General features: G+C 43.0%; 1 protein-coding gene across 7 annotated transcripts in view; it reads left to right on the forward strand.

Moving 5' to 3' along the window:
- LOC148646103 (phosphofurin acidic cluster sorting protein 2-like) overlaps positions 1-25,011 on the forward strand; it is an 87,097-nt gene that overhangs the window by 46,838 nt on the left and 15,248 nt on the right. For all 7 annotated transcript variants that reach the window (XM_088609954.1, XM_088609956.1, XM_088609959.1 and 4 more), the window contains exons 3-15: positions 4,736-4,825; positions 5,057-5,182; positions 8,750-8,912; positions 10,794-10,885; positions 12,690-12,770; positions 13,707-13,766; positions 17,084-17,235; positions 17,856-17,949; positions 20,442-20,525; positions 21,156-21,280; positions 21,681-21,813; positions 22,948-23,052; positions 24,620-24,726. In XM_088609954.1, the coding sequence (XP_088466080.1) occupies positions 4,736-4,825; positions 5,057-5,182; positions 8,750-8,912; positions 10,794-10,885; positions 12,690-12,770; positions 13,707-13,766; positions 17,084-17,235; positions 17,856-17,949; positions 20,442-20,525; positions 21,156-21,280; positions 21,681-21,813; positions 22,948-23,052; positions 24,620-24,726 (1,412 nt within the window). The remainder of the gene's footprint in view (positions 1-4,735; positions 4,826-5,056; positions 5,183-8,749; positions 8,913-10,793; positions 10,886-12,689; positions 12,771-13,706; positions 13,767-17,083; positions 17,236-17,855; positions 17,950-20,441; positions 20,526-21,155; positions 21,281-21,680; positions 21,814-22,947; positions 23,053-24,619; positions 24,727-25,011) is intronic.

The raw sequence follows: 25,011 nt of genomic DNA on the forward strand, positions 1-25,011 counted from the left end.
TAAGTCATATGGTCTTTAATCTGTATACTTAAAAAATGTAAACAGAGTTAATAAAAGCCACCTGCTGATGGAGAAATCAGTATTTATTTTTCGCTTCTCTGCCTGCTTGCTGTTCAAAGGGTGTCGCTCTGCCAAAATAATATCCATTAGCAAAAAAAAAAGCGTAATTGTGCCAGCTTTTGTTCAAAATAAAATTAGTTTCAAATGGTTTTTCGGTTCACAAGTCTGTCAGTTTGGAAGAAATTCAAGTGAACAGCCTCCTGAGTGGCTCACACAAGTGCAGTGTTTGATCTCTGGTCACAGATCCGAGCCAGGGTCGTGTCACTGGCCGACTGTGACTGGGGTTTCCCAGAAGACCGCGCACAATCGGCCTGAATGACGCTCAGGGGAGTGTGGGGTTGTTAGGCCAGGCTCTCTTATTTCTCCGGGACCCCTGTGGCCTCCCAGACACCTGCAGAACTGCAGGCATCCTCTGTACTTGGCGCTGAATCCGTCGCGCAGGGCTGTGTCATCAGTGACAGTGTTAAAAGACAGGTGACTCAAAGGTGGGCGTGGTGCAGGTGTCTGCCCGCACTTCCTCTTTCACTCCCCCGTGTGCAGTCAGGGGGTGCGAGCCGAGACATGAGCAACACAGTTGCTTATTGGGGTGGGAATAAGAAAAAAAATCATCGCTGCTGCAGAGTTTAAGAAAAAGACACAGCTGTACACATAATTACAGCAAGATCATGTGCAAAAGGATTACAATAGCTTTTGTCTTCTCCAGGTACTAAGTATTCTGATAATCCTCATCCACACGCAGAAACAGGATCAAGTAAAAGCCAAGGGATTTGTAGCATTACAGAATTGCAGGGTCCTGTTAGAATGCAGTTGAACTGCCCTCCTCCCCTACCCGGTCAGCTCCGGTCCGATGGTGCCAGATGGCTGAGGGGTCAGGTGAGGCTGGTGTCAGGGAAGGGTTGGGCGAGGAGAGGCTTGGTTACTCTCCTTTGGTAATTAGGTTAGGTAGAAACACCACCAGGTCTCTTCCAGGAATAGCACAAGCCTCGTTTGCTGATGAGACGCAAGTCTTGACAAGCTCTGGCCTCAAGGGAATGTGCACCTACACCAGCCTTGGCAGCAGTTGTCACGACATTAGAAAGTGGTATTACCGCTCCGCTGGTCAAACAAAAAATCACATTGTTCCTTGTCTTATATATGGGTTCACGTAGAACTGCCAAGCTTTGGTTTTTATTCCGCTGTTATTTGAGGGGTGTTTTTCAACCTAAGAATTTTTCAAACGTGTGCTGGTTTGAATCTGATCGACAGGGATTCTCAGATGCTCTTTTCCCTCTGAAGCTGATCACTTGATGAAGGAAAGTTCATTTAGAGTGAGGAACAAATCTGCAAGAACCGTATCTTACTCACTGTTGTTCTATCACAAGGTTGCTTCTTCTTGTTAATGGAACCAATTTAGCCAACATGATCATAACTAAAGAACAAAGAATTTTCTAGTGTTAGAACTCCATGACCCTTTCCTCTGATACATTAATAACTCTGTGAAATTAAAAGTTTTTTTTGTCTTTTAAATTATTTTGCTGCAATGAAAATACATTTCCTGCTGGGTCCTCAGTGGATTAGATGTCTAAGATGCAGTTATTGAAAAGGAAAACAATCGGATGCCTGTAGTGTTCCACATTTGTCTCAAATTTCATTGAAATGAGAAATGGGGGATTTCAACATTCAATAACAGATCGTGGATGGGGGTGTTTGGTACAGAGATAAAGGGAATAATGTAATTCATTTAGGAAGGTACTGCTCACAAAGGAATGTATTGTATTGTGATTGAAATGTGTTATAAGTGATCAGTGGAACTTCCATATGTTTTACTTAGTAATGGATCTGATATCGTCTAAACCCTGTGTGGTAAAAATCATACAATCCAGTTTGTACACTTGGGCATTTCTGATGTCTTTTATAGTCTCGGCTTTGTGCTTGGCAGTTTTAAGTGGAGAAGATTCCAAAGCTTCATGTTTGAAATGAAGTATTTACATGCATCAGCTTTTAAGCAGTCAGGATTAGTTTCTAATCAATTGGTACCCGCATGTTTTATAGATATTTAATGTTATTCTTGCATGGTAAACTATGCCTGTTTCTTAATATGTCAACTATGAATCTAAGCACTCTTTTTAATTATCCACTCAGCGGACTAGTTGTCAAACGTGTTATTGCAATTTGGTGTGCAATGGAACTGGAAATCCATGGGCTATATAAAATTAAAATGTCTGCGTCTGTCGTGTTGGTAGTATTTGAAACGGTTTGTGTGCTGTAGCGGACTAAATGGACAAAGGCTAAAAAATGTTTTGCAACAGTTATCACAACTCCCTGGTGTGCAATGTCGTACACATTATGACAGATCTTGTGCTGGCCCGTAGAGCTTGTCTAGACAGGGAAAGTGTGTAGGAGTGTCCTCTTTGTTTATTGTAGATAGAGGCTGGCAAGAGTACAAAAAAATAATTACACCAGTTTTGCTGCAATTGTATCTCCATTGGTATTTCTCAAAGATCAGGCTATCACCTGGTTTATAAAAGAGACTTAACAGGTGTACTGAATGATTCTGTCTGTGTTACTTAATCATCGTGATGCGTCAGCCAAGGAAAGGAAAGCAGACGGAACAAATCAGATAATCAGAATTTCGATTGCTGCTGTGACATTCAGTCAAGGTAACTATATTGGTAAAGCTCCCCAATTAAAATCAGAATTTTGGCTGTTTTCCCACGGAATACTGCACCTGACTTTGGGGGGTGAGGGATGTTTTGATTGCTGGTTGATAAGAATGAAAGCGTCTTATTCATTCCCTGCTGTTACTGTGCAAGTCTTTCGTTTACAATCCGTTATCAACTGAAAATGATACCAAGTTAACCTGTATGAATTTATTTGGCATCTCGACAGAGGGGTCAGGTCTAAGGAGCGCACCGTACATTGCAGAATCATTCCTGCTGTCTGGGTAGATCACACGATCAAAAAGGGAGAAGAAAACCAAGCCCTTCTGATATCATTGCCCTTGAAATAGAAAACAAAACACAAATGTAGTAGCGTGGCCTCTGGTAATCATCTAACCAGATGCGTTGTATGTTAAACACCAGAGACCTGGTTTGGCATGGGGCTGTTCAATCACAGGAAAGTTACAATCAAGAGGCAGCCCAAGTCCCCGTCTCTCCTCTCTGGATCCTATCCATCCGAGTTTGTTTCAGTCCCTTTGTAGTCTAATGCCTCTTAGCTCAAGTGAGGGGAACCGAGCAAAATTTCCAAGTTGTAAATCCCCTAGATCACCTGGACCCTAGATCCACTGCCACCACCGCACACCCCTAAACCACAGTTCCTAAGAAATGTGTCAAAAGGCATTGAAAGCATGGGTAATCAACTTTACTAGACAGAACCAAAACCTGGACTCACACTGCGCAATGGCACCGTCAGGTGGGGTATAAACGCCGCCAACACTAAAGCAACGCCCGGGACTTGTGCGGGTCAGTACATACGTATGCGGCTCTCCTGGAGAGCAAGTGCCGGATTTCCCAGTTCCCGATTTCTGCCGTGCGCCTTCCTCACTGTCCTGAACAGTCGCTCCCCCTTCCCTGACGTCAGTTTCTCATTTCGCTGCCCGGCGCTCGTCTCGGACAGAGGCTCGCTTTTCTGCAGGGGCCGATTTGCTTTTGTAATGAGTCCGCGCGGTTGGACAGATCAGCCCACGCATGCATAAGTGGTTCTGTGAAAGAGAAGAATGGACTTTGTGAACAGGGATATGAGCTGCAGTAAGTCAGCTGTTTTTTTTGTTGTTGTTGTTTAGGCAGGAGTGACATTGTAATGAATTACTTTGAGTAATGGGGCCTTGTATTTGAAAGCTGTTCTGTGGGAGATTGCAAAGCTCTGCATTTAGGGAAATGGACTGATTTCTCTATATATCCTCAGCCCTCAGCCAGTATGGACCTCTGTGAACTTGAAAACCTTTGTGATTAAAACTGCCTCGTAAAATCCAGCCTGAATTGTGTTTTCCGCGCATATTTCTGAGCTTGACAGATGTGGAAGAAGATGATATGATGTACACAAGTTATTCTTCTGTCTTCTGTGGTGCTCTTCGTGGCAGGCACCCTTAGGAGCATTGGTTTAACACAATATTAACAAGTCCACTCTAAGTCCTTCTAAATGTGGAGTTTGTGATCATGAAAGTGGTTCCCAGGTTTAAACAACATCTGTGGACTGCCAAGAAATCCATCTATTTGAAGCGTGCTGGCATCAGAAGTCCATTTGTTATTTTACAGAATCGTGCTCTCACCATACCACTGTGCTCAATTCCACTTCCAGTGTCTTGATTACTGACCACCTAGTGCTTTTAATCTGTCATTAAAACACAAGAGGCAAAAATAACTAATTCTGATTTGAGGTAATTTTCAGAAGATCGTGGAAACTTTTCCTAAGTTTGGTTAACAGCAGTCAACCCAATTCAACGCCACTTCAGCACGTCCACAAACATCAGCTTGAGCCAGGGTTAGTTGGAGAGGGTCTGTTCAACATTGCTGATGGATAGATCCCTTTTACCTTTTGTTAGTTTGTCTTTATGAAGATTGAGCTACTTCAGGGATTAATGGATAAGGACCGATAAAGATTTGCCCCTTGAGATGTGCCCGTCTTCCCGCTGTGCGTTTGTAATTTGCTTCGAATGCTTTCCTCATTCCAGCTGCTGCCTTTTGATGTGTTGCAGGGCTCAAAACGCATCCTCAGATCAAACGAATATGCCCTTCCACCCAGTGGGCTGATGGAGACAGATCTGGAGCTCACCTTTTCGTTACAGGTAGAGTTAATTTCATTTCTCCTGTTTTCGAGGAAAAGATGTTTTCAATGTTACAAGACAACGCAGACGTATAGCAGTTTGAGACCGGCAAGACAGCTGGACTGCAGTAATGATGTTCAGTTTGTTCCTTGATGCAAACGTAGAAGGATTGTAAGGTATAAGAGCAATTGCTGCACTCCTTCTGTAGCGGTATTAAGCTGTCAGATGGGCTCTTTTTTTTTTTTCCGGTAGTATCCACACTTTCTCAAGAGGGATGCAAACCGGCTGCAGATAATGCTGCAGAGGAGGAAGAGGTATAAAAACCGCACAATCCTGGGCTACAAGACGCTGGCTGTGGGAGTCATTAACATGGCAGAGGTAAGGAGGGGCCAAGTCACTTGCGTATTGAGCCTTGTTTCCTAAACCACAGGAGTGCCTTTAATTGAAAGTGTGGGACCTATTCAGAATAGAGCACCTGAAAGGTTACAAACAAGAGGAGGCCCTTCAGTAGCTGGTACGTTACCGAGCCAAAGATCTCATCCAGCTGTTTCTTGAAAGAGTATTGGTTTCAAAAACACAGCTGGCTTGCCTGTTCCATACTCCTGTAAACCTGTGCACAAAAAGCACCTCCTGGTACTTGTGTTCATTTCCTGGTTTTCGGAATCCAGGACAGTGACTTTGTCACTGCCTTGGAGGGTTTTGAATACTTTTATCAGGTCCCCACTTAACCTTAGACGGGCAGGCTGAAGGAACAGAATTTTTAGTGTTGGACATTGTCTAAAGCCCTGAATTTTTGTGGTTTCTCTTCTCTGGACTGATTCCAGAGCAGCAGTATCTTCTATGTAACAAGGTATATTATACAAAATATTCTCAATGAGGCCTTACGAATTTATTACACAGTTTAAATGCCCCTTGATATAAATGTCAATGTCATAACAATTTGCTTGCCTTTGATATTGCTTGTCTAGTTAGGTGTACAGGTACAGTAGGTGTATTACCTGCTGGGCATTCACCTGCCTGTACACCTGACTAGACAAGAAATATAAGTTTTAAGGAAGGAGTGTAACTTTTAAGTGTATGTCATAACATTTTGCTTGCCTTTTATTCTGCTTGTCAACACATGTGCTTATTGAGATGTCATGATATGCATGTCTGCATGTCCAGCGCTTTTCTCTTACCTCTGTCCAGACCACGCTCTACCGCTGTCCTGGAAGACCCCATCTCTTCTGCTGTTTCTTCCAGCTAATCGATGCCTTTAATTGATGTGCTTGCTTGACTTGTGGTTTACTTGTCTTTCTACTCAGTCCTGAGTTTCATAAATATCCCACTTCAAAGGTATTTTTTCCCGAACATCTTCATGCGCAACTTAAAACAGGTTCTCTTCAACCTGCTGACCCTTTTTTTTTCTGACTAAACAGCTATGAATCTGTAATCACTTTACGGGGAACAGACAGGCAAGAATAACACTGTATTTATCAAACCCTCCCGCAAAGTAGTTTTTTTCCCCCATTCTGTAGAGAGTCCAGTTAGTTACTTTTCTATTGTGAAAGAGGGCAGTTCTGGAGCTCAGCGATTACACGTCCCATTCGAGCTGATTTACAAGCTTGCCCTGGATGGAAGAGTGAAGCCTGTGATTCGGAACTGGACTGGAGCAGGGCCCAGAAGACAAAGGTGGTAGCAGTAAGCAAGCACAGCCACTTGAGCGATCCTCAGCTTAAAAAACATGGCGCTCAGGAGAGGAATGACTGAACTGCAGCTGTCGTTTCCAGCCCCGGTATAGGTTCCCTGCTTTAAAAACAGGCTGACAGGTTTCACTTTTCCATCCGGGGCAGGCTTGCTAATCAGCTCGAATGGGACGTGCGATTGCTTGCTGGACCTCTGCAGAATGGGGGCGGAAAAAAAAATCCCGGATGGTGTTGCATGATTGCTTGTATCTGCAGAAGGCATGGTGGAATGTAGGAAGTCACTCTTGCATAAAAGGGCTGATAAAAGTGTGCTGTACTGCCACCCCAGGTTATACCTTAAGCAACATTGGAAGTTCTTACTACTTGGTTTTAATTTATTGCCCCATGGTAAGCATGTGACTTTTTTTTTTGTCTAAGGTGGAAAACTGCTTTTTGTCCCTTAAACGAATCACGTTTGCGAAATGAATAAGTGAGATCATGGGCCATGGGGACAGGATTTCATATCTGCCTGCCTATCTCCCATTTGTGTGCTCATCCCGGCTGAGTGCAGACCCCTGTCTGTGACGCATGTGTCTGGTACAGTCAGCGCATTGATGCTTCACACTGCCTTCGCCGCGCTGTCACTTCGCGTGGGCGGTTTGCATGAGTGCTTTTTTTTGGGTGCACTGTTCAGTTCTTTTATAGTGTTTTTTTTTTCCATTCTTGATATTCTTGATCAATGCAGTCCTTTTCCATAACGGGCGGTCCACCTGCAGCTCTGTAAGTGCCCTTATTGTCCTTATTATTACAGCCTTCCTGTCTAGGGGAAGGCTTTTAGTTGCTCATTTTTTTTTCCCACCCCTTGCCTTCTTTTCTTGAGATGTTCATCAGAGGAGAACCATTTTGTCTTTTGATCATCATGGATTGAGTGGTTACCTCCAGTATGGCTTTTTAGATGTTTTTTTTTTTCTCTTAAGTAACACCAATGTACTGTAGAAGACTTTTTTGTGAGAAGTTTAGCACTTTGCTCCTCTGGAGTGGAGGTGAAGATTGATCTGGAGGAGGTGGGAGTCCTTTTATTCTGCTGTATGGATCAGGAAAAGGTATAAAGAACTTTCAGTCGAGTTCTCTTGGCAACCCAGTTGCCATGGATGATAGGCATGTTTCATTGTTGAAATATGTAAAGCAAAATTAATAGTGAAACAATGTTTTTAAGAGTTTTTAGCAAGAGAAAATTAGAATTCATTCAGTCTTGTTTGACTGTCTAAGTGGATCTGTAAGTGGAACATGGACCGTTAGTTGGTAGATACTGGATGACTCCTGATCAGTTTCTCTAAATGCAGTTAATTTGTATCTTGACAGATAGTGGCGTTGACTTTTTAAATCTCTAGGTTCTGGGATTGTGTCCCAACTGGGATCTGTGCTTTTAACTGTAATACAAACAAGGCTGAAAAACCTGGATGAGTTGCAAGAGATTTTGTCTGCAGTGCCTATCAATTTGAAACTCAAATTGGAGAAAGCATGGATCTATTTAAATAGTTTAGTATCACAATTAATATTCATAATTTCACATTTGGTATTGAACAGATTTACCATACCAAAATAAAGTAAGTCGTTTATCTTGATTCAAAAATTATGGTCGACTTGGAATCATCAAATAAAAAATAAAATAGGATCAGAAATGACAGTTTAAACCAAGAGGTTAATTTTGTGCTTTTTAATGGGGGTTTTTGTTTTATTTTGCCCCTGAAGTAAAAACCAAATGAAGTCAGCTTGGTTGCAGCCCACTCTTCCTTCCAGTTGGTAACTGATAAGTTCCTTCGTGGAATCCAGCCTGCAGCCGAGACAGAAAACGCAGTCCGAAAGTTAAATGAACCCCCCGCCTATCAGGAGTTTTGACAATGTGAAATAAGTACAGCTATGCCTCTGCAAAAAGCAGTTTAAATCTATCAATGTGAAGCATTTGTTTTTGAACTTTTTTGTTTTTTTTTTAGTTTTAGATATGGATCAGTTTGGATCCCTTTCCAGGGGAGGTCTTTTCTTGTTGTGTTCAATTTATTTTTTCCAAACGTGCCGTTGATTTCAAGAGCCCCACGAGATACAAAAAAGATGTTTTGACCCTGAAGAGTCGTTCCAGCGAGCAGAACCCAGACACTCGTGGGAAACCTTCTCAAGAGCTCCTCTTGGGTCGCAGGAGGGGTCAAGCGCGGTGGGGCAGCGGGTGGAGGCGGAGAAACTGGTTCGGGGCCTGACCCGCGCGCGCCGCCTCTGTGTGTCCCAGGTAATGCAACATCCCACCGACGGAGGCCAGATTCTCGGCCTCCACAGCAACGTGAAGGACGCGGCGGTGCGAGCCGCGGAGATCAGCGTGTACTCCCTCTCCAGCCAGCCCATCGACCACGAGGACGGCAGCGTTCAGGCGGGGCCCAAGACAAAAGCCTCAGGTCAGACCTCCCCTCCCCCGCCACCCTTTCAGCCGGTACGGTCTGTCAGTTTGGAGGATTGGAAATAAACCTGGGTGTTGGCTCTGTACGTTGTCTGTCTGGGAATTGAAGTGTGAAAAGAAGTATTGCTAACGAAAGGTGAGAATGGGCCACCCTTCTGCGAAGTCTGCAATCTTTCAAGGTACTTTTCAGCAGTGAGGCTTTTATCGTTCCCCATCCTGTGATTATTCCCCATCCTGTGTGTTATTCTTCACTAAATGAAGCAGCGCTAGTGACTTTTCTTCTAGGACCTTTTTTTTATTCTTGCTCTTTTGTTTGGCGTTGCTCGCTTTGCTGTGTGTCTGTGAGCGGCGGAGGGGAGGGGGGCAGGAGAAGATGTGTGCAAGAAATGACCCGGCCTCACGTTCGATGCTTCTCAGGCCATAGCGCTGTGTAGTATCTCAGAGGGGCCGGCAGATAACTGCTGTCTGTCCGGAGGCAGAGTCTTCTTATTGATTAGCACATACCCAGCAGGTCCCCCCCCCACCCCCCTCAGCAAGGGGGGAGATGAGCAGTATCTGGCAGGTCATGTCTTTGTGAGTAAGAATCACTATTTGCTTGCTTGTAACAAGGTACGCGTCGACAGTGGAGGCCGTCTGCATCTGTTTTCAGTCCAGTCCCTGTTCTGGGAGTGCTGCCACATGTTCTGTTTTGCAGATCCCAGAGTAGAATCACAGATTGCCTGTTTCCTGCCCTTGTGCAGTGATGTGGTGTCTTCAGCGTTTACAGTGTAGAAGTATGTTCTATAAACCTTTCAGGCCCCTTAGAACTGGTCCCACTGAAAATGGGAGTAAATGCCGGGATGCGAGAGAAATCGCTGTGAAATTCAGCAGTGTTTATGAAACACTAAGGCGAAATAGTGCTGGAGCACATGGGTTAAGACTTCAAGAGCCAGTACTGTCCACTGGGGATTTTAATAGCGGTATAATTCTAAAGTCCATTTCCTAGTGAAGTAAAACGCAATAAGGTGATTATTGTGGCGCATTCACTGAAATACAACAGATGAGCCTTTGCCTCTGAATATTATATTTTGTCAGTGGGGAAAATTGAGATATTTATCACACTTAACGAGGAACTTTAATGTCTGAGCTTATTTATTCTCTGCTGCGGCTGTTTTCCTTTCTCTCCCGTCGAATGTAATCGGCTTCACTGAAGTGAACTGATTAAGAAAAAGGAAATGGAAACAGCTGCTGCATAGAATGAAATCTTACAAAATGAAAACATCAGCTACACTATATCTTCCTGTGTGCACTTTATAGTCATACTTTCTCCAAATATTGAATTTAAATGTAATCTATATTCCCTTAAAGTGAATAGTGATAAAAATGTTTGAATACATGTAGACACACAGTATATACAATGTCCTTTTAACACACTTGTTGGCTTAGTATGATCAGCCATTAATAAGGCGCGCTTGACCAGCTTCTGTAAGCCGTGGGGTGATGAGCTGGGGGTTTATCATTGTGATCTCTGCATGTCAGCCTGTTGTAGAATATTCTCCCTTTCCATACATCTACACAGACTAGGTCAGTTTTTGCAGAAATGCAGCCTGCATGGTTTGTGTCAAGTCATCAGGCTACCTCTGTTTTATATGGCACTTTTGAAGGAGAACATTACAAACATCAGTCAGATCGTAATTAAAAAATGTAACATTTTAGCCTAGTAATTTCCATACAGTATGGAGTATGGAAAGTATTAATAACAGTACCTAGCCAGACCCCTGTTCCTTATTCTCAGGTTTTTTTTCCTGTTTTCTGGAGTCAACTTTCTCTTGAAAAAAGTCCTCTGAATATTGAAGGAAGAAGCCGCGATGTCCATTCATTTTCATGTTGTCTCTGGCAGACCGGTCTCCAGACATCGATAACTACTCAGAGGAGGAAGATGACAGCTTTTCCTCGGAGCAGGAGGCCAGTGATGACGCAGTGCACGGCCAGGTCAGTAGTGGGACGCGTGTGAAGGGAGCGGCTCTCTCTGCCTCTTGCGGGGTTCAATCCCAGCATGCACAGCGCCTCTCCCTAGACAGACCGGGTCCTCTAACACAGCAGAATTCCGGTTTCAGAAGGGGGTGACATCACTTCTGGAACTGGCTCTCTGTCGCTGCTGTGAATAGCGGGATCTCTCTAAACACACAGGTGGTGTTGTCTTTTCTCATTTTAAACCACCCATTTAAAAAACAAAAAGCGACTGAAACCACCAGATCCCTTCAAAAATGAATGCAGTTAAACAACATCATGTCAGGTGCCTTTTTATAAAAAAAGAAAGATGTTAAAATCGGCAAAGCTCTTTTGTAATCTTAAAATCCTTTAAATGAATACAATGAAATTGAGGATACTGGTACATTTTAGATAAACACTGACTTCATTCTGCAGACAGTTTTTCATGTTAGTTTTCCTATGGCTGTCATAGTCTTATTTAGAAAAAATAAGCAGTATTGTGAGTATTTCCAATGTCAGTGTGGTTTGGCAGAATTTATGCTCCAGTAAAGCCAAGAACCATTATCTAAAAAAATAACTTAAGCCACCGCCTACAGTATTGTTACACACATCTCGCTACTGTCTTTCCCAAGACCTACAGCAGAAATAAAAGGTCAGATTGAGATTTACTTTAGTTGTCTGAAGATGTACTACATTGGCCACTCAGTTCTCGGTGTTAATCTTACCCATGACAAGAGACCGAGCTGGGCGTTGCTCAGTCCTGTGGTTGGTCATTTGTAAGTTGTGCACAGATGTCGACAAAGTGTGGCTGACAGGCCAGTGCAGTATTGCCACTAATATGGCCATTTTGTATAGATTATAGCTTCATCTCTGTCAAGCTTGTCTGTTCTGTAGTTCAAAAGTTTTGTTCTGTGTTGTTAATGACACGGTCGATAGCACAACGTCACCACTTGAAATCACTTCAAATTTGTGGTTTTAAACACTTTTTGAGTTTAGCAACATGAAAATTACAAACAAGGGGAGGCTGTTTGGTTTTTAGTAGCAGATCGATCCAAAGCGGTCACTTAGCCATTTCTTAAATGAAGGCAGAGCTTTGACAATGAAGCTTTTTCTGTTCTGTTCTAGACTCCAAATCACATCCCCTGATTTGAATTCTGCACTTTCAGAAGTGTATCCTAATATTATTTACATTATGATCACTCCTCACATTGTCTCAAAGATGTAAATGATGTCAGCAGAAACACACACAGATCTGGTTTATTTTCCACCAGTAACACTCTTCACTTGGCTACATTAAATGTCACCTGCCTGGTCTTCTGTATTTCCTTTGCAGTTTCTACAGTGTTTGCAAATCTACCTATATTTGTATCCCCTGCAAGCATGACTAGTCTACTAATCATAGCTGAATATAAATCATTGACATTAATGAAGAAGCACAGTGCACATACAGATCACTGTAGTACTCAACTAATTACATCACCCGATAAATTGCCTAAAAAATGTATAGTGCACAGATTTTCGTTTATTGCATTCAATTTCAATGCTGTGATCAAATACAGAATATTGTTCAGATTACACTGATAATCACGATGCGTATTTGTCTGAAAGCCTCTGTTTGGAATCATTAACAGACCAGGGTTGTCTTTTGATTGGATGTAGATACATACTTTAATAAGTCCATAACTCCACTGCCGTTCAAATTAAGGGTAGATGGCTTTGAGAACACAGATTCCTCGTGTTGGACTAAGCTTTTAGTTTGTTTTTTGCGCATAATGTACAGTAGCCTGTGGATCTATGTTTTCAGGACCTGTATGATGAAGACGACGAAGTCAGAAAGCCCAAGAAGTCTAGGAGGAAAATGACCAGAACTACTTCCATGACAAGGGTGAGGGGCATTTGCTCAGTTAAGGGATCTTTAGATGCAGACAGAGGAAAGGGTGGCGACGATCTAGGTTCTTGTAAAAAAAAGTGCCGTGCACTTTGTTTCTGGTCACTACTCTCATTTGCTTTGCAGGCGCCTTTATCTTGGGGCGACATACAAAGGAGGAATGAACGAGACACCCTTCTTTGAAAAGGCTCTTTTATCTCTAATGCACGAAAGCCAAAAATAAATCTGTCTGTCACTCTTCACAGTCACGATTAGGGGCTGCCTGATCAAGCAGATCTTGTTATTTTAGAGTTCTAGAAATTGTCTTTCACTGCTATTAATAACACCTGTGCCTGTTGACTAACTGATAACAAGAACGTTAATATTTTACAGAATTCCAGGCTTAGAAATTCAATTAAATTCTGCATGGATGCTGTACACATAATGCATTCAGGGTGAATGTGGGTGTTTGTTGGTGTAAAATAACTTAATTTAGGACACACTCATATATAGATTAGTTAAGACACTCTTAAGTGCTCTGTGCAGACAGTAAATGTCTTTTAACTGGAGGTGTTATCTTGTTTTTTTAACTACAGCTGACAAATTACTTGTTCTTCTGCTTTTTAGTATCACGCATGCTTGAACAAAATAAACAAAGAACCATTTAAGTCTTCCAGCGTATGGAAAGTGTTCATCCTTGTGTTTTGAAGCGAAGAGTATGAATTACAATGCATAATTAGTTTAATTCTGTTTCTGTATACTGAAGTGGCAGAAAGTGAGTATGATGCAATCCTTAGAGCATTGAGAATATAGAGATCTATATGTATATTGTTACAAAAGCTGATGTGCTTCTTTACAGAAGCCCAGCAGTGTCATGATCTTTTAAAAATCAAAGACCACCTAAGGCAAAAAATCTGCAATATAGCATCTTCTCTTCTCTTTTTTTCTCGACAGCAACCCAATTTTAAACAGAAGTTTGTGGCCTTGTTGAAGAGGTTTAAAGTGACCGATGAGGTGAGTGAATTCTATAAAGTTGGAGGCAGGATTCAGCCGGTTACAGATGGTAAGGTCTCAGGATAAGATCATACCAGGTGAGGCAGGAGACCGTTCAATCCTGCAGCAGGTCTTTCCAGGTTAACGTTTTTATTACGCTTTCAAAACCCCTTCACACACGTTCGCAAGAGCATACGAGTGGCACAAGCTCACTCAGCTGTAAGAAGCAGCATTTATTAAAGGCCCACAGGGACTATGAAATAAAATCAGTAGTAATTCACTCTTGACATATCACCCTTGAACTTGATTGAATGTATGTTGCGAATGAAGGAGAAAATGCTTCCAGGCTTAACGGTTCTATCCATGTTGTTTTACTGTAAGCACGTGTAAATGCAGCTGTCAAAAAACAAACAAAACGTCTGTTCTCCCTGCGCTAGCTAATCTAATTACAGTAAGTCCATTGGCTCTCTCCCATCGAGTCTTTCAAGGCCTTCGCTGGCTCCATTGGAAACAGAGCTTTGCGTCGTAATTGCATTACCCTACTGGCCAGAAGGAAAGGATGGAAATAAAAACGGGTTATCTGAGGTCTGTCAGGGCGTGACAGAGGCTGGAGGAACTTGGCCAGGGACGCTCCTGGGCTCCTCAGGGCTGTTCCGTAACCGTCTGAAAACAGCACAGGGCTCTTCTGGAGCGGTTACCCAGAGCCTCTCGTCGCAAACCAGTGCTCGGTTCTCACCCTTGTACCCTCACGCCGCTGCCGGGCGGGGCCTGCTCGCGTAGGCCAGGGCTGGTCACCACGGTTTCGGGGAAGTCCCGCTCCTTTGGAGCGTATGGCTTCAGTGTCCAGGAGAGCAGCCCGAAGTCCGAAAAACATTCCAGGCTTTCTGATCAGTTGATTTAATCAGCGTGACTTTATTTGAAGGTCTGGAGGGGATGAAAGCCAAGCAAGTCAAGTCCTGGAAAAATGAGAAGGACTACAGGTTTTGTGCTTTGCCTGCAGCAGGGGGTGAAGTGTACGTAACCATTTGAAGAGTGGTGACATTCTCTTTTAGCACTGCTGCCTGGGTTCAATCCCAGACCTGGGATTCTGAAGTACAGGTTTGAAAACAAAGATAGAGGATAATGGAGTGGCACGCCAGGTGCTGCTTCGTAGCACTGGGTTCAATTCCTGGGATGCTGTCTGTATGGAGATCGCATGTTTTTTTCCCAAGTTTGCACTGGCTTCCTCCTGGTGATCCAGTTTCCTCTCACAGTCCAAAAACATTCTGCTAGGTTAACTGGCTTTTGGGAAGACTGGACCTGCTGTGAGTTTATCTGTGTGCCCCTCAATAGTCTGGCATCCTGTCCAGGGTATCCTGTCTTGTGCCCATTCCTTGCTGGGACGGGTACCTGCTCCTCTGTGACCCTGTATCAATTAAAGCACTTAGAAGATGGATGGCTGGAGAAGGCCACATTTAGCACTGCTCAGAAATCCTTTTTTCTTGGCAAGTAATGTAATGTTTCACTCCTCCATCACCAGCCCTCCTGGAATTTCCTGCAGCCTTGACATTCACAGGTGAAATAACATTTATCAGGTATAAATGTCAGCTGGGGAGATGGGAGAAATTCAGAGGATAATCTGTGTCACAGCCCCTGTCCTTGGCAGGTATATTAAAAGATAGCAATCTTGATATACCCATTTTCATACTCCCATTTGCCAAACATACAATTTTCACCCTGTCAAGCGTCAGCAAAGATACAGGACCAAATAGATCAGACTCCTGTACCTCGTCACAGGGCATTCTCAACCGAATATGTGAGCTATTATTTCTAAAGCCAGAACCCTCGGCCCAGAACTAAATATATTTTGAAGTCCCTAAAAATAATCACCCCTGTTGAGGTGGGAGGGGTCAACATTCAGCTAAAAAGATACTACTTTATCCAAATGGAGCTAAAGACACTTTGCCATGCTTGAAGCACACCCTTTTTGCGTTCATTTGTCTTGCCAGAGCAGCATGGGACACCCTTGGGCTTTTCAAACCGTAAATGAACTCGTTGGGCATGCCTTCATTAAGGGCCTGCATCCTGAATTCCTGTTTATTGACATCAGTTCAGATTCTGGAAAGTTACCTTTTTTTTGCCATGTTTAAGCCTTAATCAAATAATTATTCTACCTGTACAGTAAACGTTCCCAATTTATATCCCCACGTGAGTTTTTAGATGAGGTGCATCAGTAGCCTCCTGATTCAAATAAGTCTTTCGATTTGTCATCATAAATTTCTCACAAGCAGCTTCTCAAATACAGAGCTCTTTTGTATCTGCAGTGTTGGCTGTAATTATGTGATGAGCAAAGCTCAGCTGAATTAAAGAGCACAGAATCACTGCTGGGTCCCAGCTCTGCTGATCGTCTTTGTTTTTGTGTTGTATTGAGGCAGTACAGTAACTTAGACTTATATAAAGGAGCTGTTTTACTGACTTTAAATTTTAGGTTCAGGTTGCTGCATTGTAGGTTTTCTCTGTGGAAAAAATAACAATGAAGCAAAACCATATTTTTATGTCAAAGATCTGGGCTCAATTATATTCTTTACTTGAGATGTGTTTCAGTTAAACCTTGATGCTGCATTCCTCATTTCTGTTCTTTAAAGGAAAATATTAAACCTAAACACATTAAGCATATTTGTTTTTTGTGATTAGTCTCCAGACAGTGTTGCTTTCAGATTTCTGATCCAGCAGCACAGGGTTTGAGGGCAGGGCTATTTCAGGGCTTGAAAAATAGACTGATTATTGGAAAATGTTTCATTAAAGGAACTGAGATGCATATCGTCAAACCAACAGCTGTGCAGCATATGTGTTAATTAATGGCAAGACGGAGCCTAAATCAATCCTCCATGGATTGCAATGGGTGTATTTTAATGAGTAGCTCATGTGTAACTCAGGACTTTACTTTCAGCACAGAGAGAAAATAGCTTTTCTGGCTTTAGCGAACTCCAGCACTCCTCGGTTAAAAAGCTGAGGAAATTGCATAAAGTAAAGTGAGTCAGGATGGAAACCTTCACAGGAATGTCAATGAACCATTTTTTTCCCCCTTTAATATTAAAGGATCCTGTTCTGTGATTGCTCTGAGAACCAGCGGGAGAAAGTGGTGCAATGTGACATTGGATTACACCACCGTATCATCTCAAACATGCAGTAGTGGCTGAAATGTTTTTTCGGGGGGGGTAAATTTGAAAAGTTCCATGAATCCATAAGGACTGCTGCTCTTAGATTAGGTGTGAAATGGACTGGATTCTGATGATGAACCTCTTTCAGCTCCCACTCAGTAGATTAATTGCGTTTTGCATGCCTGTTCGTGTCGGTAGGTCCTGGATTCTGATCCGGTGGACCAGACCCAGGAGGTGGAGGAGGATTTGGACTTGCTGTACGACAGCCTGGAAGTGTACAACCCTAGCGACAGCGGGCCAGAAATGGAGGACAACGAGAGCGTTCTCAGTACTCCCAAACCGAAACTCAAGTACGCTATTTCCTTGCTGGCCTGGAATGGAAGACACTCCATTGTTTTCCATCCCATTCTGTAGTCGAAGGCTGCAGTCTTATACACATGTGAACAAATCATTTTTAATACTGCACCACTTTGACTCCTTTTTCTGATCATTATACATTTGGGAATTTGAGGAGCTGGTTCAGGGCGTTCAAAGTTCAGGGTTGACAACCCCTGTTCACAGAAATGCGAGATTGATCTAGATCCTTACTGTGTCACACCATTCACACTGTTCTGTTCAAGGAAAATTCCCAAAACAGTTCTGGCTCTGTTTGCTCCCGGTTTTGATTGGTGTCCAAATCCGTACAATACTGAACATTTAAATGTGTGAAAAACGAAAAACAAAGCTGTAGTCCCTTAATCATGTCTCTCCTCCTTCCAATTGCTCAAGACCCATTAATAAAAACTGTTAGAATATTGAACCTTTGACCCCCAGCGGCAAAGATGTGAAATGAATGAAGTAATTCAGATATTTCTAGGAAAGTAAAATATTCCCAATAGTAATCATAGCTGCTGTAATATACTGAATTGTGTACATCGTACGGATAATGGAAATCCTCAGGTAAAGATTAAAATGAAGTTTATTTTTTTAGGCCATTTTTCGAAGGGATGTCACACTCCAGTTCCCAGACAGAGATTGGGAGTCTCCACAGCCAGAAAAGCCAGCCGAGAGACCACACCAGTCCTGTGAGTTTTCCCTCCTTCAGCCTTTGCTGGGTTCTGTGGAGCCTCTCAGGACCAGGAGTGCCCTGTATTGATCCTGCTGATCCACATACCTGCTGGGTTCTGTTCTCAGTTAAACACCCGAACCCCTTCATTGACTTCTTGCGATGAAGTTGAAGGGTCTGATTGTTTTCCACTCTTAAACGCGTTTGAGGTCGCCTTTCAACTTTTACATTTCATGCGTGACCCGAATTGCAGTCCTTTGAGTTGCATGTTTTTTTTTTCTAATGTTCCTATCAAGCCTGCTTATTAGTTTAATTAAGGCTTCGGTTAAGTAATTAATCTCGGCAGAGATGGAAAACCAGTAGGTTTGTGGGTGTCCTGGGCCAGGATTGGGGACCCCCCAGGCCCAGAACAGGCCTCTCTGAAATCATGGGCTCCGTTTTGTTCTCACTGAGCTTCTCCTGACGAGATGATTTCCCCTTTTTTACCCAGAAACCATAAAAAAAACATTCAAAAGTGGACGTTTCCTGGTTGTTTTTTCTTTGTTAACAGTTCTTTTATTTCCCTTGATGTAAACCCCAGCCCCACAGGGGACAGAAGCCCTGAAGCGATCACAGCACAAAACAACACCACATAGACATCTCCCAGGCATCCACAGTGTGTATTATGGAGTTTCAGTCAAAATGACGAAAGACTTAGATGAGGACCACGCACCATCGCCGTGCCTGAGCTCCTTCATTGTTCGCCGTATCCCTGTGCGGCAATCGAGGCCAGCCGAGCAGCGGATCTTTCTAGAAGCACACGTTTACTGAAGTGTAAATTGCACAGGGCACGTCCTCGTATCCAACTTCTCTGATTGAGATTAGTTCTAATCATTCCAGCCAGGCCGCGCCATGGGGCCAGCGCTCTCTCGCTGTCAGCGCTGATGTTTGCTCCGTCTGTGACGAGGGTGTGTGTGCAGCCCACAGGCAGAGCTGGTTAAACACCCTGGTCTGGTGGAATGGACACCCTCAGCATATTGAATTTGACCTTCTTCTTTTCTTATCCCTGGCACAGTTCGGTTTCCTTGCGTTGCAGATTCAACCAGGCATTTTCAATCCCAATTCCCTACACGGTTTTTTTTTTCACACCTTGTTTCTAGATAAAGGTCTGCATTGCAGTACGCAAGAAAAAAAGTCAAAAGAAATGTGCAATACCCGACAGTCGCTGACGACTAGGATTTTTACTCTAGCGGTTTATTTTTGTAAATCAAAATCCTAGTGTAGTAGTTTTCATGTTATTTACAGTCACGTCTTCAGAATGCTTTTGGACTTTTTATGAAATAAGGCAGGTTAACAAAATGGGAAGAAAAGAGTTGTGAAACAAGAATTGATGACAGACCCACTAGTGTTCGAGATCTGTATTTTTGCTGTTTCTGAAATGCCATAATAAACTGCCACACTTTTAATTGAAAGGGGTTGTGTTAATGTGCTTATTTTAGTCTAAATATCCAGAGCATGTGCGCACTTAGCAACCTAAAATATCCTTTGCATCTTAAATTGAATAATGCCGCCATGTGCTATGTAGTTACTTGCACATTTCAGAATATTTGAGCGATCGTTCTCAAAAATGTATCTTTCTCACTGTGACTTAGCTTAAGTGTTTCACAGCAGCTTTGGTTTTGCAACTCATGCAAGTGCGCACAAGCAAAAGGAACCACTGATTACTCAAAGGCTCGTGTAAAATGGAGCAGCCCATCAGATCGAGAAAGCAGTCAGCAGGTGTCGGAGGTGGTATAAGCGTTTAATTTACTTTAAAAGGTTTACGTTTGGTATGAGGCTTTTTTGTGCATCAACAAGATTGATGTCCGAAAGCACAGAGCTGAGTTCTCACTATTGCTGGTGAGCTCTGATGCTGCAAAACCATATTTTTAGTATTTTTAGAACTGACATCGCAAGCTGACAGTCATCAGATAAGCTTGTGCACTCCCAGAAATGTTTACTATCCAGCACTGCATATTTATAGAGCTTTGGGAAGCACAAGGCACGCATTTTACTTTGCTTATATTTACATGTGCATGTAAGATGTCTGGCTATTTGAATCGGGAATAGCCGTATGGGAGGATTGGCACAGTATTACATCTGAAAGAGTCATTCACAGTTTGCGAAAAGACAAAATCACAATGCTGACTTTTCAGCTTGTCTGTGACCAGATTTGTAACTGTAACCAAGATCAGCGGGGAGAATAATGGGGTATTTGCTTAGGAAATCTTGTGCTACTAAAGTTTGTGAAAGAATGCTCTCTTTAACATTCTTCATTTTTTGGGAAAATACACCTTAGCCAGTGGAAACAGTCTATTACCGATTACTTTAATGTAGGCTTTTCATTTATTGAAAAAGCTCTCTACAGTATCTGTCACTGACTTGGATATGACAGGAATGTGTGCTGTGTGTTGTTTTGTTATTTAGATGCTCCTCTCAAAATAGCCTTTCTCTTCCTGACTGTCTTTAGACATTTCCTTTCTCCTCTGGTAGGGTGGGGAATTCCTTCCCTCAGAAAAGAGCAAAGTGCCTGGCTCCAGGTACCAGGATGATGTCATAGTGGAGGCCACACCTGGGGTGAGTTTCCTGTTGTCTGTTACCCAAGACCCTGCAGGCAAGGCCTGCTCTACCTCAGATCTGGGTTTCACAATCTCAGCTCACTGCAGTTTGCTCTCCCGAGTCCTGACTTTATATAAAAAACATTCTCAGCTGAGGGGCTTTTTGAGAGAAAGTAAAACCCCACTTTTTGTTGCATGAATAAGTAAAAAACAATATTAATTGCCCAGATGAGTATGAGCACAGTTTTCATTTGGAACACTTTACAAAGGCTGTTTTTTGTTAAATCAGTGAAATCTTCCCTATCTGTTTTGTGAAGCAGCCTTTGGGGAATCAGTACATCTTTTATCTCAATACAAGATAAACTGCCACTTAAAAAAAATATCTGTGATATTGTATATCATATTGAAGCTTGTGATTTTGAACTGATATTCTGTTACTATAGGTCACTTACTGGACATACTAAACACTTCTAAGCAAATTTGAATCGCATATTAACAGGAAATATACATTCCTTGTACAAGGGTGTGTGTTTAATTTCATAGCCATCATAGTCTGTCTTAAAGGTCTGTTTTTTTTTTCCTTGGCTTTGATAGCTTTGGATCTCGTTTTTTACAGCAGTTCAGTCTGGCCTTTCCTCTGTTCCCACAGGGAGCTGAGGAGGAGGATCTGACAGTCGGAGATGCCGGAAATTCATGGGACACCAACACGGATAAACTGGCCTGTTCCATCGGGAAGCTCACCAAAACGGAGTCGCAGAATCACATGTCACCCAGGTAACATTTTTCCGCTGTTCCCACTTTGCTTCTTTGATATTACGTAAGCTTGTATAAAAATGGTCAGTTCTTTATTTGACTCACCTTCTTGACCTTTTTATCTGTGCTTTTCTGGCTGCTAAATATTCATTGCCTTTGGGTTTTAATGCCTGAGACAGGCTTCCACTCCACTGCACTAAGGGCGTGCAAAAACTTACTAAGTGATGTGTTAAACCAGGTGAAAACCATAACCGACTGCCTGCAGTGACAACGGAGTTGTGTATTCATTTTGGGGTACTAGTTACTGCGTTTTGTGGAAGAAAGGGCTGTGGCTTTGTTGTACTCTGGCAGTACTCTGCAAAACGGACTAAAAGGGGGGATTTTTTGTCCTCTTTTGTTTTTTTACTTTTAAACCTTGCAGCAAAGTGGAGAGCAAGCCCCACAGACGTCCCCGGAGCACTTCGATGAAAGACCGGCAGAACTCCAAGGCGCAGAGTGACCGGACGAGCAGCATGGACAGCGAGAGCTCTCCGGACTCGCGGCTCACTGCACAGGTCGGGTTCTATAAAGACGAGGCAAGGAGGCTTTCAGAGGCTCGCTTAACGGGTTAGGGAATTTGGGTTTTCACTTATATCCTATGTTTGGGGAAAAGAAGGTGTAGAGAGACTGCATGAGAACTCATCGCACTGCTCAATCACATACTGTGGTCAGTGTTCTTTGTTGTTGGTGGAACAAATTGATGTGTTTTTTTTGTAGTGTAAGCAAAGCAGTCTAATGGTCCTCTAAGAGATTTGCTGTTAAACCTCCATCCTTAACATGACGTTTGTCTGGTCACTAAAATGAAAATCAGATAATCGCATATGAATCGAATCTAAATTAAAAACTTTTTTTTTTACAATAAGACTCATTTTTAATTGATATTGAATTTTTGTTCGGTTTAATGTAAGAGCATATCATTTTATTTTTTGTCCTAAATGTTTTACCTATTTGTGTTGTGTGATAGGAAATTTAAATCATAGTGCCTTTCTACACGCACCGAGGGAGACATTACTGCTCTGTGTGCTGACCTTCTCCCTGCGGACTGTGATGTCTGTATGAATCACAGTTCAAATCTCTGTTTCTTCTCAAGTATGGGCTTACAACAAAGCAAAACGCGCACAGAATGATAAGGAGGACTTGGTAGTTGCTGTATTGAGTATTGCTGTTGTGATTTAATTCAGAAAAGGCCTGGTAAAAGAGCTCTCAGCAAATTACAGCATGACCACAAATGGGACATTTCCACTATTTTAATATAAAAAATAAAGAAATGTCAGATAGTAAGGACATACAAGCTGCATGCACGAAGGTACTCCAAGGTGGGACACACAGCAAGTACAGTGGGTGTGCGGACGTTTTCAGCATTCGGCACTGCAGCACAGTTACAGCGTGCAGCTTGTTGAGTTTGCTCAGTAAGGCCATTAAACCACATCCATGCTTTGCTTTGAAGTGAACGTGTGAAGTCAGCCCGTAGAATCAGGTCCGTTCTTGCTTTGCTTGACCTCGCAATGATGACGAAATGAGCGGCGCTGTTCTGATAGACCAGTTCCCCAAGGCTCCGGCTGCCCCGAGCCGCGGCGTGGGGAGCCCCCACCACCGTGTGCCGACCCAGCCCGTCCCCGGCTCTTCCCGCCTTCTCCCTGTTTGCGCAGGTCCCGCGGAAGTCGGTCTACGACCAGCTGAACCAGATCCTGATCTCCGACGAGCAGCTGCCGGAGAGCATCATCCTCATCAACACCACAGACTGGCAGGGCCAGGTGGGTCAGTACCCCCTGACTGGGCTGGGTTGGCGACAGTCTGCACCGAGCAGCAGAGCTCAGAGTGACAGCGGGCACCCATGACGCCACAAGGCTGTGCTCTAGACGGGCACAAACGGGGGTGGGGGGCTCTCTGACACCGCGCACACCATACCAATGCATGGTGCTGCCCTGGTGTTAACAAGAGCATTCTCGCCCTGGAGAGGCGTCCCGTAAATCTAACTGATCGATGATGGTGTGGCTTTGCACAGACAATGAGAAAGTGGATCAGGACATTCGGAGTACTTTTATGGCTCCTAGGAATCGACTGAACAGAAAGACGCGCATGCATAGGTTCAAAGAATAATAGGCACAATCTTATTAACATAATGATAAAATGTGGCAATGCATCCAAATATACAGTATATAGATCAGATAGCATACAAATGGCTGGCCAAGGATTCATATTACAATAGCAATCTAACACAGGGTTAAATATGGTAACTAATGCTCAGTGAGTGTTACTTAACCCCGTGGAATTAGTCTCAAAACTAATATTAACGTTCATAAACTTAAAGGGTACGAGAAAATATCACATTCACACAGGGAGAGGGAAGATTTCGGTTTGCTTAAGTCAAATAGTCGAGGAGAGAATAATCGCAGGATTTGCGAACCTGGCTGTAGGTTGAGACTTGGTTGGTGAGAAACATGGGAAAGTCCTCTCACCCGTACTTTTTAGATGCCACTCTGAATTTGTGTTGATATTCAGGTCACTGAGCAAATATCCCGCTGTACTACTTCAGAGATCAGGGAAAACTTCAGCTGGGAGTGACACAAAACTACTAACTGAGGATGTAGTGGGCAAATTCTGTTTCACATAGGGTCTCTCTCTGTCAACCCAGCAGTTCCTTTCAGTGAAGCTCTTTTTCTTTCGCACTTCGGCATAGATAATGATGGTCACTGTCACCTGGTTACTTTGTTGTCAAGCTGCCGGGACCTTGGAGAGCAATCATGGAGTAAAGTGCAACAGCTTTTAAGTTACATCATTATAGATGGCGATTGGTTGTGATGATTATTATAATCTTCCTGGCATAACTAATTGTAGGCCTCTAGCTATGGCCTTGCTGCTACAATGTTAAGGCTTCTCATGTCCACATTATTATAGTTGCCTTTTTGATAGCTAAGGGCACATGAATGCATTTACATGAAGTCTTGTCTTCTGCACAGTGAAATGTGGTTCAAGATCAGTATTGGTAGTCAAATATGATATGGTTTAAAAGTGCTGTGAATACTGTTTACTCTACGTTTTTATTTGGATTTGAAAATTGAGCATTTGCAGTCATCGTTGCTTTAACATATACCAATTTGATATGCGTAAAAGCTTCACTTTGATCTTTCGTACGACAAGTAAGTTTGCTTCCAGCGTGAACTGCGTGATGTTTCCTGCTGTTCTTCTGTGAACAGGAGTCTTCTGGACCTGCTATGTCACCCCGCAGGCTCACACACGCGTCAGGCCCTGGCTGCAGGAAACAGCTGCCTCTCTTGACAAGCCCTCTTACTTCAGTTTTCTTCGGCCTCTCCCTTGCAGTATCTGTCCGAGATTCTTCACGAGCAGAATCAGCCCATTGTGTCCACGTGCTCTGCTGCCGACGTGCAGGCTGCATTTAACACGATAGTCACCAGGATCCAGCGATTGTGAGTACACCAGACCCGATGTTAACTCGTCTCCATAGCTCGCCTCAGTCTGCACTGTGTACCACTGCTTAGAATGAAACGGCAAGGGTCGACCTTGATTTAAAATAAACCATTGAAGCTGCCAGTTCCCAGTTTGGAACGCTAGTGTTTTCATTCCAGTAAGTGGTAAGCAGATTTTTATTTTGTTGCCTAAATTTGGCTGTTGCTCACAATTTGTATACTTTGGAAAGAGTTTCTTTTTTATGACGTGGACATATATATTGTATATACAGTATATAAATACTA

Source organism: Lepisosteus platostomus, chromosome 17 (genome assembly GCF_059453375.1).
Source record: "Lepisosteus platostomus isolate fLepPlt1 chromosome 17, fLepPlt1.hap1, whole genome shotgun sequence".
Classification (NCBI taxonomy): domain Eukaryota; kingdom Metazoa; phylum Chordata; class Actinopteri; order Semionotiformes; family Lepisosteidae; genus Lepisosteus; species Lepisosteus platostomus.